Below are 13,588 nucleotides of genomic sequence, written 5' to 3'. Positions count from 1 at the left end.
CTGTGTGCTCTTAAGGGAACTTGCATTTTACTGTCTGTATTTTTTTATCCTTTCCTCATATATGAGATACCCTCTCTGATGTTAGTGGTGAGGATTGAGGCTCCTTGATTGCTGAGCCAGGGCACAGGCATCACATATTAATTGGTGGCAGTGGTTGGGATATCCACCTCACATATTAATTGTTTGTCAGCGGTGGAATATCCACATCACATATTAATTAGTTGGCAAATACTAGTTGGCTTGTAGTGGTGTGTGTATAGTGAATCCTGTAACTTGTATACAGTGAGCTTTGTATATGTTTGTACTCTACAACAGCCACACAGTGAATACTCAGAGTTTAGATCACAGTTGTTTTATTTCTTTTGTTAGCTTAGTTAGTCAGGGTGAGCAGACAGCATGTCAGCAGAGGAGTATGGAAAGCTGACAAGGAGCCAGCTGGCAGAAATGTGCCAGGATAGGGGACTGGTGCATGGAAACCTGATTAAGGCAGACCTGATTGCAGCCTTGATTACAGCGGCATCAGAAAACAGCAAACAGGAGGACAATTAGACTGGCAGTGGAGATATAATTTCCTTGGAGAATGGACAGCTCAATCTTTATGCAGTGGACTTAAAAATCCAGCTGGAGCTAAAGAGATTTGAGTTGGATGCCAGGCATTTAGAAATAGAAGCAGCTGAGAGACTGAGGAGTCTACAGGTTGAGGAGAATAAGAAGCTGTTACGTCTGGAAGCTGAGGAAAAGGAAAGACAGAGGCAGCACGAGAAGGAGATGCTGACTCTTCGCCAGAGTCATGGAGGTAATGGGGAAGGGAGTAACTGGACCCCAGAAGCACAAAAGGTCAGTAAATTTCTTCCGCAGTTTAAAGAGGGGGGTAATTTTGATAGTTTCATTCATATGTTTGACAGGGTATGTAAACAGTATGAAGTTGACCAAGGGCTCTGGGTACAGTTCCTGACCCCCTTACTCCATGGTAAAGCTGTAACTGTTCTGTCCAAAATGACATTGCATGTTTTGATTATACTGCTGTAAAGAAATGTCTTTTAGAACTGTCTAAGCTAACACCTGAAACATATAGGAAAAAGTTTTGTGAGCATAAATGCAAGGCAGATGAAAGTGTGTGTGAATATGTTGCTGAATTGAGCACTTATTTCCATAGGTGGGTGAGTGGATGTCAGGTCACCACTTTTGAAGGGCTGGCAGACCTTTTGGTGAGGGAACAAGCCCTTAGCACTTTGCCCGAGGACATGAGGATCTGGTTAGCTGATAGACAATGTGCTACTTCAGATGAGTCGGAGAAGAAGGGAGACCTATACCTGGCAAGCAGGGCACCCCTGCACAGGAAGAAGACTCCCAGTACTGCTCATGGGTCTAAAGGAACCCATGGTGGCAGCACAGACTGCCATAACAGAATCTGCCAGTAGCAGGGGAAGCCACTAGTCCAGGTAAATGTCCAGGAGCTAGGGTTAAATGTTTTGAATGCAACCAGTGGAGCCATGTGGCATACAGGTGTCTACAGAGGCAAGGTGGGGAACAAAAGGTGAGGGAGCCAGCAAGTGGGAAAGACAAAATGCCAATAGTAGGTTGTCTTGGGACAACAAGGGTACCAAAGTACCACCAGAGGCTATATCCTATTGTAGTGAATGGCAAAGAGGCCATTGCCAAGAGAGACACAGCCTCTGGCCTGCAATGGTTACAGAGGAGCACTACTTGCCTGGGCAGTCTACTCCAGTCAGGGCTTCAGGAGGGATCTCATTTCAAATACCTTTGGCTAGGGTTCACCTTGACTGAGAGGGTGGAAAATGAAGCCAGCAAGTAGGTGTGTTTAGGATATACCTGCAGATGTCCTGATAGGGAATGATTTTGATAGTGCAGTACCCTGTGCATGTGCAGTTACATGCAGTCAGGCTTGGAGACAAGCATGTGGGTATGGTAGCCTGGGGGAGACCCAGAGAGACTGCATACTTGCAGCCAGGACTGGTGAGGTGGTTGCTTCAGGGAGGAAGCAATGCAGTAACAGTGAGACTGAATGTGAGCCACAGCTGCTTGTGGGTACTGATGGTCCCTTGGACAGAGTAATTGCAAAGGTAGAGGTTAATAGTAGTATCCAGGCTGACAGTGAGGCACCACTGTCAGAGGATGCCAGACTTTCTGTGGAAGGGGTGCTGAGAAGGGTTACAAGGAGAGAGTTGAGACATGCTCAGCTCTCAGACCCTACATTGCAAAGCCTGAGGCAGGTAGCTAGAGAGGCACCTGATTCTCAAGGAAAGGGGAAATCTCTATACTGGGAAAAAGGGTTACTATACAGAGAGTGGACCCCTGAGGGAGGGCTAGAAGGTGAAAAAGTACTGCAGTTGGTACTGCCTAGAGTCTACCATCTGGTGCTTCTAGCCATAGCCCATGATATTCCCTTTGCAGGTCACATGGGCATAAAACGTACAAAGAGGCATATTATGCAGAACTTCTATTGGTCTGGAATTTCCAGAGATGTAACAGGGTACTGCAGAACCTGTGAGCAGTGCCAAAAGGTAGGCAAGGCAGGAGACAAGGTGAGAGCTCCTTTGATGCCTTTGCCTGTGATTGAGGAGCCATTTCAGAGGGTAGCTATGGATATTGTGGGTCCTCTGAGTACCCCAAGTTCCACAGGGAAAAAGTATATCCTTGTGGTAGTGGATTATGCTGCACAATATCCTGAGGCAGTGGATTTGTCCTCCATTGAGGCAAAGAAGGTGGCAAATGCTTTGTTAGAGATTTTCAGCAGGGTAAGTTTCCCAAAAGAAATACTGACTGACAGAGGACCCGATTTCATGTCAGACCTGCTGGCTTGTCTGTGGAAGTCCTGTGGGATGAAGCACATGAAGACCATCCCCTACCATCCCCAGACTAATGGTCTTGTTCAGAGGTTAAACTCTTGTTGAGAGGTTAAACTCTACAATCAAGTCCATGCTATGGGCATTTGCAGATCAGTTTAAGAGGGAGTGGGACAAATACTTGCCCCATCTGTTGTTTGCTTATGGAAAAGTTCCCCAGGAATCCACAGGTTTTTCACCCTTTGAGTTGCTGTATGGGCATAGGGTGAGGGGACCTCTAGATTTGATTCGATATGAGTGGGAAGGTGAGTGCGAGTGTCACAAGGAGTCTGTTGTGGCATACATCTTATACTTCAAGACAAGGCTCAGGGAACTCATGTGCTTGGCCCAGGAGAACCTGGCAGAAGCCCAACAACAGAAAAAGGTGTGGTATGACAGGAATGCTCGAGCTAGAGAGTATGCTGTGGGGCAGCAGGTAATGGTTCTCATTCCTGTCAGACACAACAAGCTGCAAGCAGTTTGGGAGGGACCCTACAAGGTGGTAAGAAAGGTAAGTGATGTTAACTACATGGTGGAACTGCTAGGCAAATGGCAGGGGCACAAATTGTACCATGTTAATATGATGAAGCCTTATCATGATAGGGAGGCACTTGTGCTGAGCATTTGCAGTGGATTGCAGGAGGAGTCTGAGGGAGATCTGGGGACTGATCTCCTCAGAGAGGCTCGGGCTGACACCTCAGTGGAAGGGGTAGCAATGTCCCAGAAGCTATCTCCTACCCAGGTTTGAGAAATCCAAGCAGTGTTGCAGGAATCTGGGGACATGTTCATAGGGAAACCAGGGTGCACCCACCTGGTGCAGCACCAGGTGGATACAGGACCCCAAAGGCCTATTAGGCAGGCTCCTTATAGAATGCCAGAGAGTCAGACAGACCCTGAGGGAGGAGGTACAGGAGATGTTGGAACTAAGGATGATTCAAGAATCCAACAGTCCCTGGGCCTCCCCAGTGGTGCTGGTGCCAAAGAAGGATGGCAGCACCAGGTTCTGTGTGGACTACAGGAAATTAAATAGTCACACAGAGTCAGATGCTTACCCCATGCCTAGGACAAATGAGGCCCTAGAGCAGCTGGGTGGGGCTAAATATCTTACAACCATCGATCTTACCAAGGGTTACTGGCAGGTGCCCTTGACTCCCAGTGCTAGAGAGAAGTCAGCCTTTGTGACTCCTTTTGGCTTGTATGAGTTCACAAAGATGCCCTTTGGGATGAAGAATGCCCCAGAGACTTTCCAGAGGCTGGTAGATTGTATCCTAGCAGGAGCAGGAGGGTTTGCTTTTGCTTACCTAGATGATATTGCTATCTACAGCCATTCCTGGCCAGAGCAGCTTCAGCATATCAGGGAGGTGCTGGACAGACTACAGAGGGCAGGGTTGACCATTAAGCTGAGCAAATGTCAGGACGGTATGGCGGAGGTCTCCTACCTAGAACATACAATGGGGAGTGGTAAGATAAGGCCAGAACCTGCCAAAGTGGAAGCCATTCAGGCATGGCCTGCACCTGTTACCAAGAAGCAGGTGAGGGCATTTCTAGGGACAGCAGGGTACTACAGAAAGTTTGACCCCAGTTATAGTACCATAACTGCTCCCCTCACAGACTTGACAAGGAAGAACAGGCCAGATAAGGTAGTGTGGACCTCAGCATGTGAGCAGGCATTCCAGAAGCTTAAAGAAGCTTTGGGAGGACCCCCTGTGTTAGCCAGTCCATATTACAGCAAAGAATTTGTTGTGCAGGTGGATGTTTCGAACCATGGGGTGGTGGCTGTACTTAGCCAGATTTTTTCAGAGGGGGAAGAGCACCCAGTGGTTTATCTCAGTCGTAGGCTCCAACCCAGGGAGGAATGTAATGCAGCTGTAGAAAACGAATGTCTAGCCATAGTGTGGGCACTGCAAAATCTTCAGCCTTATCTGTATGGAAGGAAATTCACTGTTATGACAGATCACAACCCCCTAACATGGTTAAATAGAGCCAGCCAGCAAAATGCCTAGTTGCTAAGATGGAGCCTAGGGTTGCAAGCATATGATATGTCAGTGGAGCACCGCAGTGGGAGTAGCAATGCCAATGCAGATGGGCTCTCAAGATAGGGAATGGGGTGAGGTACACTCAGATAGACCTAACCCTCTCAAGCGGCGTTTCTCAAGGGTCACTTGAAAGACTAGCTTGAGTTCTCTGGGGGGGGGGGTGTGAGGACTGGTAGAGAAGGGTGAAGGCTTCCAGCCTAGCCAGATAGAATTTTATACATAATTCTATAATTTGTAAATATGAATGTGAATCACAGGCTTGTTGTCTTAAATGAAAAAAATGCTGTTACAAAAATGTGGCAACAGTGTTCTCTACTGACACAGTAAAAGCATGTTGTGACCCTTTGATCTAAAGTCGGCTCCAGTCTGTCTAGATGAAGACATTCTTTCTATTGTTTTAATCAAGAGTTAAATTGCTAGATTTAAACATGCAAATGTATTTTACTGCTCTGTTCCTGACCAGCTGCAAGATAACAAAAGGGAGATGTTAAGAATGTAAATGCAGTTAATGTGTAGCCTGGGAGCCCCAGGAAAGCATAAAAAGATGATGTAAGGTTTATCAGAACTGCAATAGTAATTTAAACAGAGAGAATCAGAAGGCATTAAGTATTTTTGTCTTGATCATCCAACTCACAGCACTCTGCCTGTTGTCTTATGTAAGTTATCTTAGATTTGTGTTTTCTTGTAGGAATAGCTAGGAACTAGAAAGGTTAGACTGTGTTTTTCTGTGATGTCAGAACTGTACTACTGATTTATTTTAAGTATTTCTGTGTGATCTCTGAACTCTTGACTAGCACTGACTGTGTAGTAGAAAGTATTGTCTTGTGGTTTTAATTTCTTATTATTAAATATTTTAAAACCTTTTAACTGTGGCTGGTTTGTGTAGAGATAAGTTAAGCTCTAGAGTACATTGCATATTTATAGAGTTAACTGTCCAAGTCACTCTAATAAACCATGAGACTGTTTAGTCACATCTACCAATTGGATAATAATGTTGCACTGTAATAATTGGACACCCTTTTAAGGGCCTTTGAGTTGCTGATAATTATTAGCTGGGTGGTGGCAGGGTACTACCATATAGTCTGGGTAAAAGGGGCACAGCTGGAGAACCTGTGCCAGCCTTCCCCGGAAGTGTCTGTGTGTTTGTATAAACTCTTATCTCAAAGTGTGTGTGTGTCAGCTACTTGGGCAGGGACATGAAGCACTGGTTGGACAGAGAGGGTGCTGGAGATTTTAGCTTGCCTAGCTAGGCTGAGATTGGGACCCTAAAGCTGTGCCAGTGGGGAGTCTTATTGGGGACCTGGAGAGCAAGGGAGCGACCAGCCCTGGACTGACTGTGATCTCTGTGTGCTCATTAGGGAAATTGCACTTTACTGTGTGTATTTGTTATCCTATCCTCATATATGAGATGCCCTCTCTGGTGTTAGTGGTGAGGATTGAGGCTCTTTGATTGCTCAGCCAGGGCACAGGCATCACAGCATTCATAGTTTTACCATAAATATTGTAATATATTATAATGCAAACAAAACCAGAATCATATATTTTTTTTGCTAAACTTTCACAAACTGTCATACCTTGATAACTGTACAACCTAGACATATATTGTTAGAACATTTTTTTAACCAGACATAAGCTTTCATATGACAGCAAGTAATTCCTTTCTGAGTCCATGTTTATTGAAATATTTACAGAAATATGAAAACACATGATTAATTGTATAATTAGCAATATAAATTAACACTGAATGACTCTCAAGATGTGCAACTTAATGTGCAAATATTGATGTTCTTTTTCTTCAACAACATCTAATGTTTCTCCTGATGCTATGCAATAGTTTGTAAGTCCCTTGTTTTTTTGAAGTCTTTACATATGGAAATGTTGCTTAGCAATACCTCCAGTATAATATGATATAAATGGACATTGACAATGCATTTTTCTGTTTCCCATCATGGCATTTCACAACTTACCTCTCAATAGTGTGTGTGTCTCTCAGTTACGAAAATGTGAAGATAAATATAAAAATATGAATAGTAAGTGGCAAACAATGATTAATTTCTCTACTGTAGGACATTGTAGATTAAACATTTTAGTCTCATTTTGTTCCTAAGTCATGCCCTTTCTAATGCTGCCTATTATTAGCTGGTAAGTCACTTAGTTAAAGAAGCCAGACCACAGAATAGGTCTGGATACCATAAGGAGCTATGGGTGTTAACTAGAAGTATACAAAAAGGTGTTAAAGGCTTGATGTAAAACCACCATCACAGTTCTAGGGATAATTTAAAGTCTCATACAAAGGATGACAATGAAAAATGAGCACACCAGCAGGTAATGGTTGTCTTTGGTGAGAGTTGGATCAGTGCATGTGTTGCAATGCTGCAAACCCAAGGGATGGTGATGGAGACTGTCAAATATGAGCTGGTAAGCCCTGTGATGGCATGTCAGCATGTTGGCATCTGTTTCAAGTAGCTTGTGACTTGTAAGATGGGAAAGAAAAGGAGAAACAAAATAAACCCATGTCATGATAGATCCCAGAAATGCACCACCTTTATCACGGTGGTATAGCAAGAGGTGTGTGTAAATATTTAGGTTAGCATGGTAGCGCTGCCTGTTTATCTTTGGAGTTCACATTGGAGACCAGCATAGTGAAAAGCAACAGCACAATCTAACATATGTAAAATTTCAATTGACCAGGTGTTCTGCAGTATGAATGGCTTAAGTGATGGCTTCACACATATGCAACAGTTTTATTGAAGCAGTGCAACTATATTTATAGTTCTGCATTTTTGTTTACTTTCCCCAGTAGGGCAGTCCTATACCAATCATAAAGAGGTAGGTATATGACCAACATGCTTTTGCAGGGAGTTGAGGGTTGATGTAGTGGTTAAGGTGTTTGCCTCACAGACACAAGTTACTTGGTCTGATTCTCTGAAATTAGCTAGGCTTAAAATTAAGAATGTATAAATAGTTAAAAGTTAAAGTCAACTCCTCATTGGTCTGATCCGACCATAAGCTAATCACCCTTGATATCCACATCCCACCCCCACCCCCCATTAAGGAAACCACAGCAAGAAATTTCTCCAAAGCCAACTTCATGCTTCTTAAGACAGAAGTAGTGAACTTCATGACACCCATGCAGATGGACAATACAGTTACAACTGCTGAATCCTACAAAAATGCGCTCTATAAGCACCTACATGAGTGCATGGATCGTGCTATCCCAAACAGAACCAAGACGCTATCCTCCAAAAAAAGGAAGCCAATCTGGTGGTCCCCTGCCATAAACAAACTGTACAACAGAAGGAAGAAACTGTTGCAAAAGAGAGTAAAATCCCATGAGTGGAGGAGCTCCCCGGTCAGCCTCAGTAAGAAGCTGATATCCCTTATAAGATCCTCCAAAGCTAGCTACGAAAATAAAATTGCCACTAATTCCAAGGACAACCACAAAGCATTCTATAGCTATGTCAAGAATCTCAATGGCAACACCCAGATCTGCTCTGTGTTACAGCACAAAGGCATGAAAATTACAGAACCAACTGATATTGCCAACATCCTGGCAGATAGGTTCAGTGCTAGCTTTACCCCCCCCCCCCACCCCCTAAAGGGCCCATATCTATACAGGAAGAATGCAGAGTCCCTGTAATCACAACTATGCAGGTGAAAGCTGCACTCTCTAAAGCCAAAAACACAGCATCCATGGGACCGGACAACATCCCAGGCTGCGTTTTACACAAACTTCAGAATGAACTGGCTCCCCACTTAAGCACCATGTTCAATAATAGCCTCGCATCAGGCTTTGTGCCCAATGAATGGTGCACAGCAACAGTTATCCCACTCCACAAAGGGGGAGCCACCACTGATCCTGGGAACTATAGACCTATTAGCCTGACAAGCTTGGTCTGCAAAGCCATGGAATGTATCATCATGAAACTCATAAACAAAGACATTGGTAACCTCCAAACTCTGGATCCCACCCAGTTCGGGTTTGTGAAAGGCAGATCATGCCTCCTGAACCTGATCGACTTCTTTGAGGCAGTCACCAAAGCCGTAGATGAGGGTAAAGTGGTTCACACAGCCTATCTTGACCTCGCCAAGGCTTTCAACACCATCCCCCATTCTGGAATTATAGTTAAACTCAATAAACTAGGCATAAATCCCTACGTCACAAGATGGGTTGCCAACTGGCTCACTGACAGAACCCACACTGTAAAAGTTGCAGACTCCAAATCTGACCTCAAACCAGTGACAAGTGGAGTACCACAGGGTTCTGTCCTGGGACCGCTCCTGTTTGGTATCTACTTCTCTGAAGTACAGGCTAACACAGAAGGCCTCTGGCTAATGACGTTCGCAGATGACTGAAAACTAGGAGCCATAGTCAAGTCCCCAAATGATGTGAACATCCTACAGAAGGGCCTCTCTGAGACAGATGCCTGGTGTCAGAGCCATGGCCTCAAGCTCAATGCCAAAAAGGGCAGTGTCATCCCCTTTGGTAAAAACTCTGTACCCATGAACTACCACATAGGCAGCAATCTACTTAACACCGAATGTGTGATAAGAGACCTTGGGACCCAGGTGGACAGTTGTCTCTCCTTTGATAGTCACATCTCCACAGTAGTCAGGAAGTCCTTCTACGTGGCACACCTCATCATAAAAGGGTTCTCATCCAGGAAAAAAGAGGTCATCGTCACCCTCTACTCATCACTCATTAGACCCATTATAGAGTACAATGCCCCTTTTGGAATGTACCTCACATGACATCTGCAGCAGCTGGAAAGGCCACAGAAGTACCTCACAAAGAAGATTACTGATCTCAAACAAATGCCCTACACTGACCGCCTCAAAAAACTCCAGCTTTACTCCATAGCATATCGCCTACTCAGAGGTGATCTCTGCCTAACATATAAAGCTATATCAAACCCAGAGCTGTTGGACATGCTAAACCTAAAGAAATCCCAATCCCTCCGAGCTACATGCTCAAGGGACCTAAACCTTGTCACCACAATACACAGGACATGCTGGAGGGATAGATTCCTATCCCAGAGACTTCCCATACTCTGGAACAGGCTACCCATCTATGTCAAGCAAAATTCTTCATTAGCACTCTTCAAGAAAAATCTTGATGAGTGGATGGGAAATAGGAAATACACCCCAGGGATCACGTCTGTGTCTCTGCTCGTCCGTGGCACAGGAAAATAACTTTCATGGGTCGCGTAAGCCAGGGAACCTTGTTGGCTAGGCTTGCATAGGACCTTGAGCCGATAGCCTAGTACCTACTTATGAATCTATGAACCTAAAAGTAAAGTAAAAAAAAAAAAACAGTTTAATACAAGGAAACACCTTTGCATTATTGTAAGATTCATGCAGGAAAATCATTCACAGAATTTTGTTGAAGATGAAATTTGATTTATTAAACATGGATCTTTTAAGGTCACATTCAAACTTCACCCATCAGATGACTATGCTAGAAAGGGTAAATTACTTTAATCCTTGTTATAAGTGACAAATTTCTTAGTATCTTTATTTCAATAGTGATGATCAGGGTATTAAAACACCTTTTACTCTCACTGTTGTTTTAAGCTGAAATTTAATTCCTCATGTTTATAATCAAACATAATTTGCCTGTATAAAAATAATTATAGATCCTTTGTTAATGTTTCAGTTTTTCAGATGATTACCTTATTTGACTATAATTTAGCACCAGAATAGACATGTAAAACATCATATTGTCAGACAACAAAGCATGTTACATAAACATGCTGTATCTGTATCCATCCTCATCAAGCTTAATGTTAATTGTAATAATCTTTAATTTATAAGCTAATTTTTCATTTTCATGTGGATTTTATTAAGTATTTTATTTTTATCCAGTAGCTCAAAATCAGCGCTATATTAGCATTAAATAAGTAAGTTTATCATATACACCAAAATATGTCAGATCTGGGCTGGGATTCATGTATGGGATGCACAATGTTCAGTGCAAAATAACACTGGTAGTGTGCATTTGCAGGCTGTGGACAACCCAAAGACACATTTGCACAAAAGCAGAACTGTCAGACTTGTGTGACATACAGAGCATTATGGTTTTAGGCAACAATCAGGAGGAAACTTTAGATTTAGAGAGAAGGGGGTAATTTAGGATTAGGGAGCATAACTCTCAACTGCCCAGAACTTTCTAGACTGTCCAGATTTAAAAAAAAAAACACAGACAGTGGTATCAATGTCATCCAACATGTCCCATGCTAAAACAAGGACCATCACAGAAAAGAGTATTTGGACTATTGAAGGGTAGAATTTGCTGCTTATACACCTCCAGTGTGGCCCTACAATACAGCTCAGACATGCACAGTATGTTCCTGCTCCTCACCTGGCTGAACCCATTTCTCCCCTCCTCACCCTCTCTCTTCTTATTCTCCACTTTCAGTATATCTCTATTTGCTTACTGATACCATGTGATTATAACAACATTAAACATAAATAGTATGTGAGTCAGTAGGTAAGGTACTGGTAGCAGAAGGGGGGGGGGGAGTGTGTCACACAGCTCTGTCCTGGAAAGGTAAAGCTAAAAACTTTAATGTGTAGGACCATTCTCCTTAAGGAAATAAAGCAAGTCAAATTGAATTGAATAAACTAGACTAGTTTCCAGAAGTAAACAGTAACATATTCATGGTTTATGTCAAGTTTACACTAAGACAGCTCAGTTTGTAAGAGTTATAATGTATAATGTAACAAATGTCAGTATATCATTAGTTTTGAAATATACCTATGTAGAAATGTATAGAATTAATAAAAGTAAATTTAAAATAAATTAAATGATGACATTGAATGCAGGAAAGTCTCAGGTTACTGTGTGATCAAAACTGGTTAGACTGGTGATTGAAAGAAATTACACTGTATTGGAAAATGCACACTAAAATGCATAAGTCTTGGGCTGAGGGTAAATTAATACAATATTAGCATTTTTTATTATTTGTTTTCAAAAATTAAGATTTTGTCAAGTGTCATCTTGACTAAGAAGAATTTTATGGTACACATTCTGCATTCATCACATTGTGATGAAGAAAAACTATAAGGTAGTAATACAAAATCTTTTTGAGGTGAATGTTTCTTAAATTAAGGTAGATTTGTGTCACAATTCCAAGGATTTACATTAGCAAACAGTTCACCACAGGAATTTCCTAGGAATTACACTGGCCTTTTAAACCATGTTGTCTTCAGCATTGATGAATGCAGATGGAGGAGGGCAGATGGAGTAACTCATACATTGTACTTAATGTTCATTTTAAATTAAAGTAAGTTAGAGGAGGGCAGACAGAGTAACTCATACATTGTACTTAACGTTCATTTTAAATTAAAGTAAGTAGCATAGATGACCTACACTCATGTGTTCCTAGAAACTGTGAAAACTCTCAAAAATGTCTCATGAGTAAGATGACATTTTTTGTTTGCATAAAGCACCATATGGCATTTTGCTATACTAAAACCAGCAATGAAGTGTTTATCTGTTTAACAAACTCACTCTGGAACTTCTCCAAATCCATCTAGACAGCTGACTTCCAATGCATATGTTTTGGCATACTCTCGGGCAATATTCTGGACACAGCACTCCTATAAGACAGAACAAAAAAAAGGTATGTTTCTTCATTGTTCACGCAATAAAAACGAAGAATAAAGATTTTTAAAGACAATGTGAGCATTACCTGAATTGCTAAGTTGTAATTTTTCTGTATTAGCTCATCATTTGTTTTGGTCCCATATGTGATAGCACTGTGTATTTTCAGTACACACGGATGGCCAGGGTTAAACAGAGGCACAAGGCCATGAACAACTTTACTCCGAAATGCTCTGCGATGCACTCCTTCACCAAAATGAAGTTCATCTGTTACAATTTTTCCATTCAAGTTGCCACCAAAGTAGCTATCACTGATGATATCATCTCTGAATAGCAGCTGAGTGAATTCAACATCTTCTCCGTCTAAATAATTCAATAAATGCATTAGGAAATGCCTTCTAAAAGGTAACGTGCAGTTTTCTACATTTCTATTAAAAGTTAAGTACAATGCTGACAACAAAGTTGCAAACAAACAACCTAAAGTTTTCCAGTTAAACTCATAAAGTACTAAATCTGATTAAAACAAACAAATAAATGTCTTGTGAGTCAAAAGTAGTTCATGCAACCAGCAGTATTAAGAAAAAATAAGGCTATATACTGTATGATAGCTGATGTCCAGAATGCTAAATATGTAAAATATAGAGATGATAATCTTTATTTCCTGTCATGCTGTTAGAAAACTGGAGTTTCTAAAATAAAGCAGAACAAAACTTAAGATTCCTGACAGTCTGACTATTAATATTTGCACTTGCAAACAGCATGAAGTTCACGTGTTTGGGTTTGCTTTTTATAATCATCAAATGACTTTGTGTTTCCTTTGAACTACCAACTTCTCAGGTAAGGTCATGTGTTTACCACTGCATTTACAACAAAATAATTCCATTTCTACAAGAGAAATAAATCCAGGCACTGGAATCCTGACCACACTCTTTTATTCTCCATCTTTGTAAAGAAGTCACAGTCAAACGCTTGGAAAATTCATATTTGACAACGGAACACTGAGTTTCATCATGTCATTATTTGACACTTGTAGTGCTGAATACATTTTGGTAATTGCATCATCAACATTTAGTTATCTCATGTCCTATTTTGCTGCAACT

The 13,588-nt window shown here is 41.9% G+C and overlaps 1 protein-coding gene across 1 annotated transcript in view; it reads right to left on the bottom strand.

The window, feature by feature from the left end:
* Window positions 1-13,106, bottom strand: part of ALPK2 (alpha kinase 2) — a 32,465-nt gene extending 19,359 nt beyond the window's left edge. The window contains exons 1-2 of the mRNA XM_044066162.1: window positions 12,577-13,106; window positions 12,396-12,484 (exon numbers count right to left, since the gene is read on the bottom strand). Of these exons, the coding sequence (XP_043922097.1) occupies window positions 12,396-12,484; window positions 12,577-12,873 (386 nt within the window). The 5' untranslated portion in view covers window positions 12,874-13,106. The remainder of the gene's footprint in view (window positions 1-12,395; window positions 12,485-12,576) is intronic.
* Between the last annotated feature and the right edge of the window lie 482 nt (window positions 13,107-13,588).

The sequence above is a fragment of the Protopterus annectens genome, chromosome 1.part0 (assembly GCF_019279795.1).
Source record: "Protopterus annectens isolate FY-2018-M chromosome 1.part0, PAN1.0, whole genome shotgun sequence".
Classification (NCBI taxonomy): Eukaryota; Metazoa; Chordata; order Ceratodontiformes; family Protopteridae; genus Protopterus; species Protopterus annectens.
The sequence above is the reverse complement of the archived record's forward strand: the minus strand, read 5'-3'. Positions and strand labels throughout refer to the sequence as shown.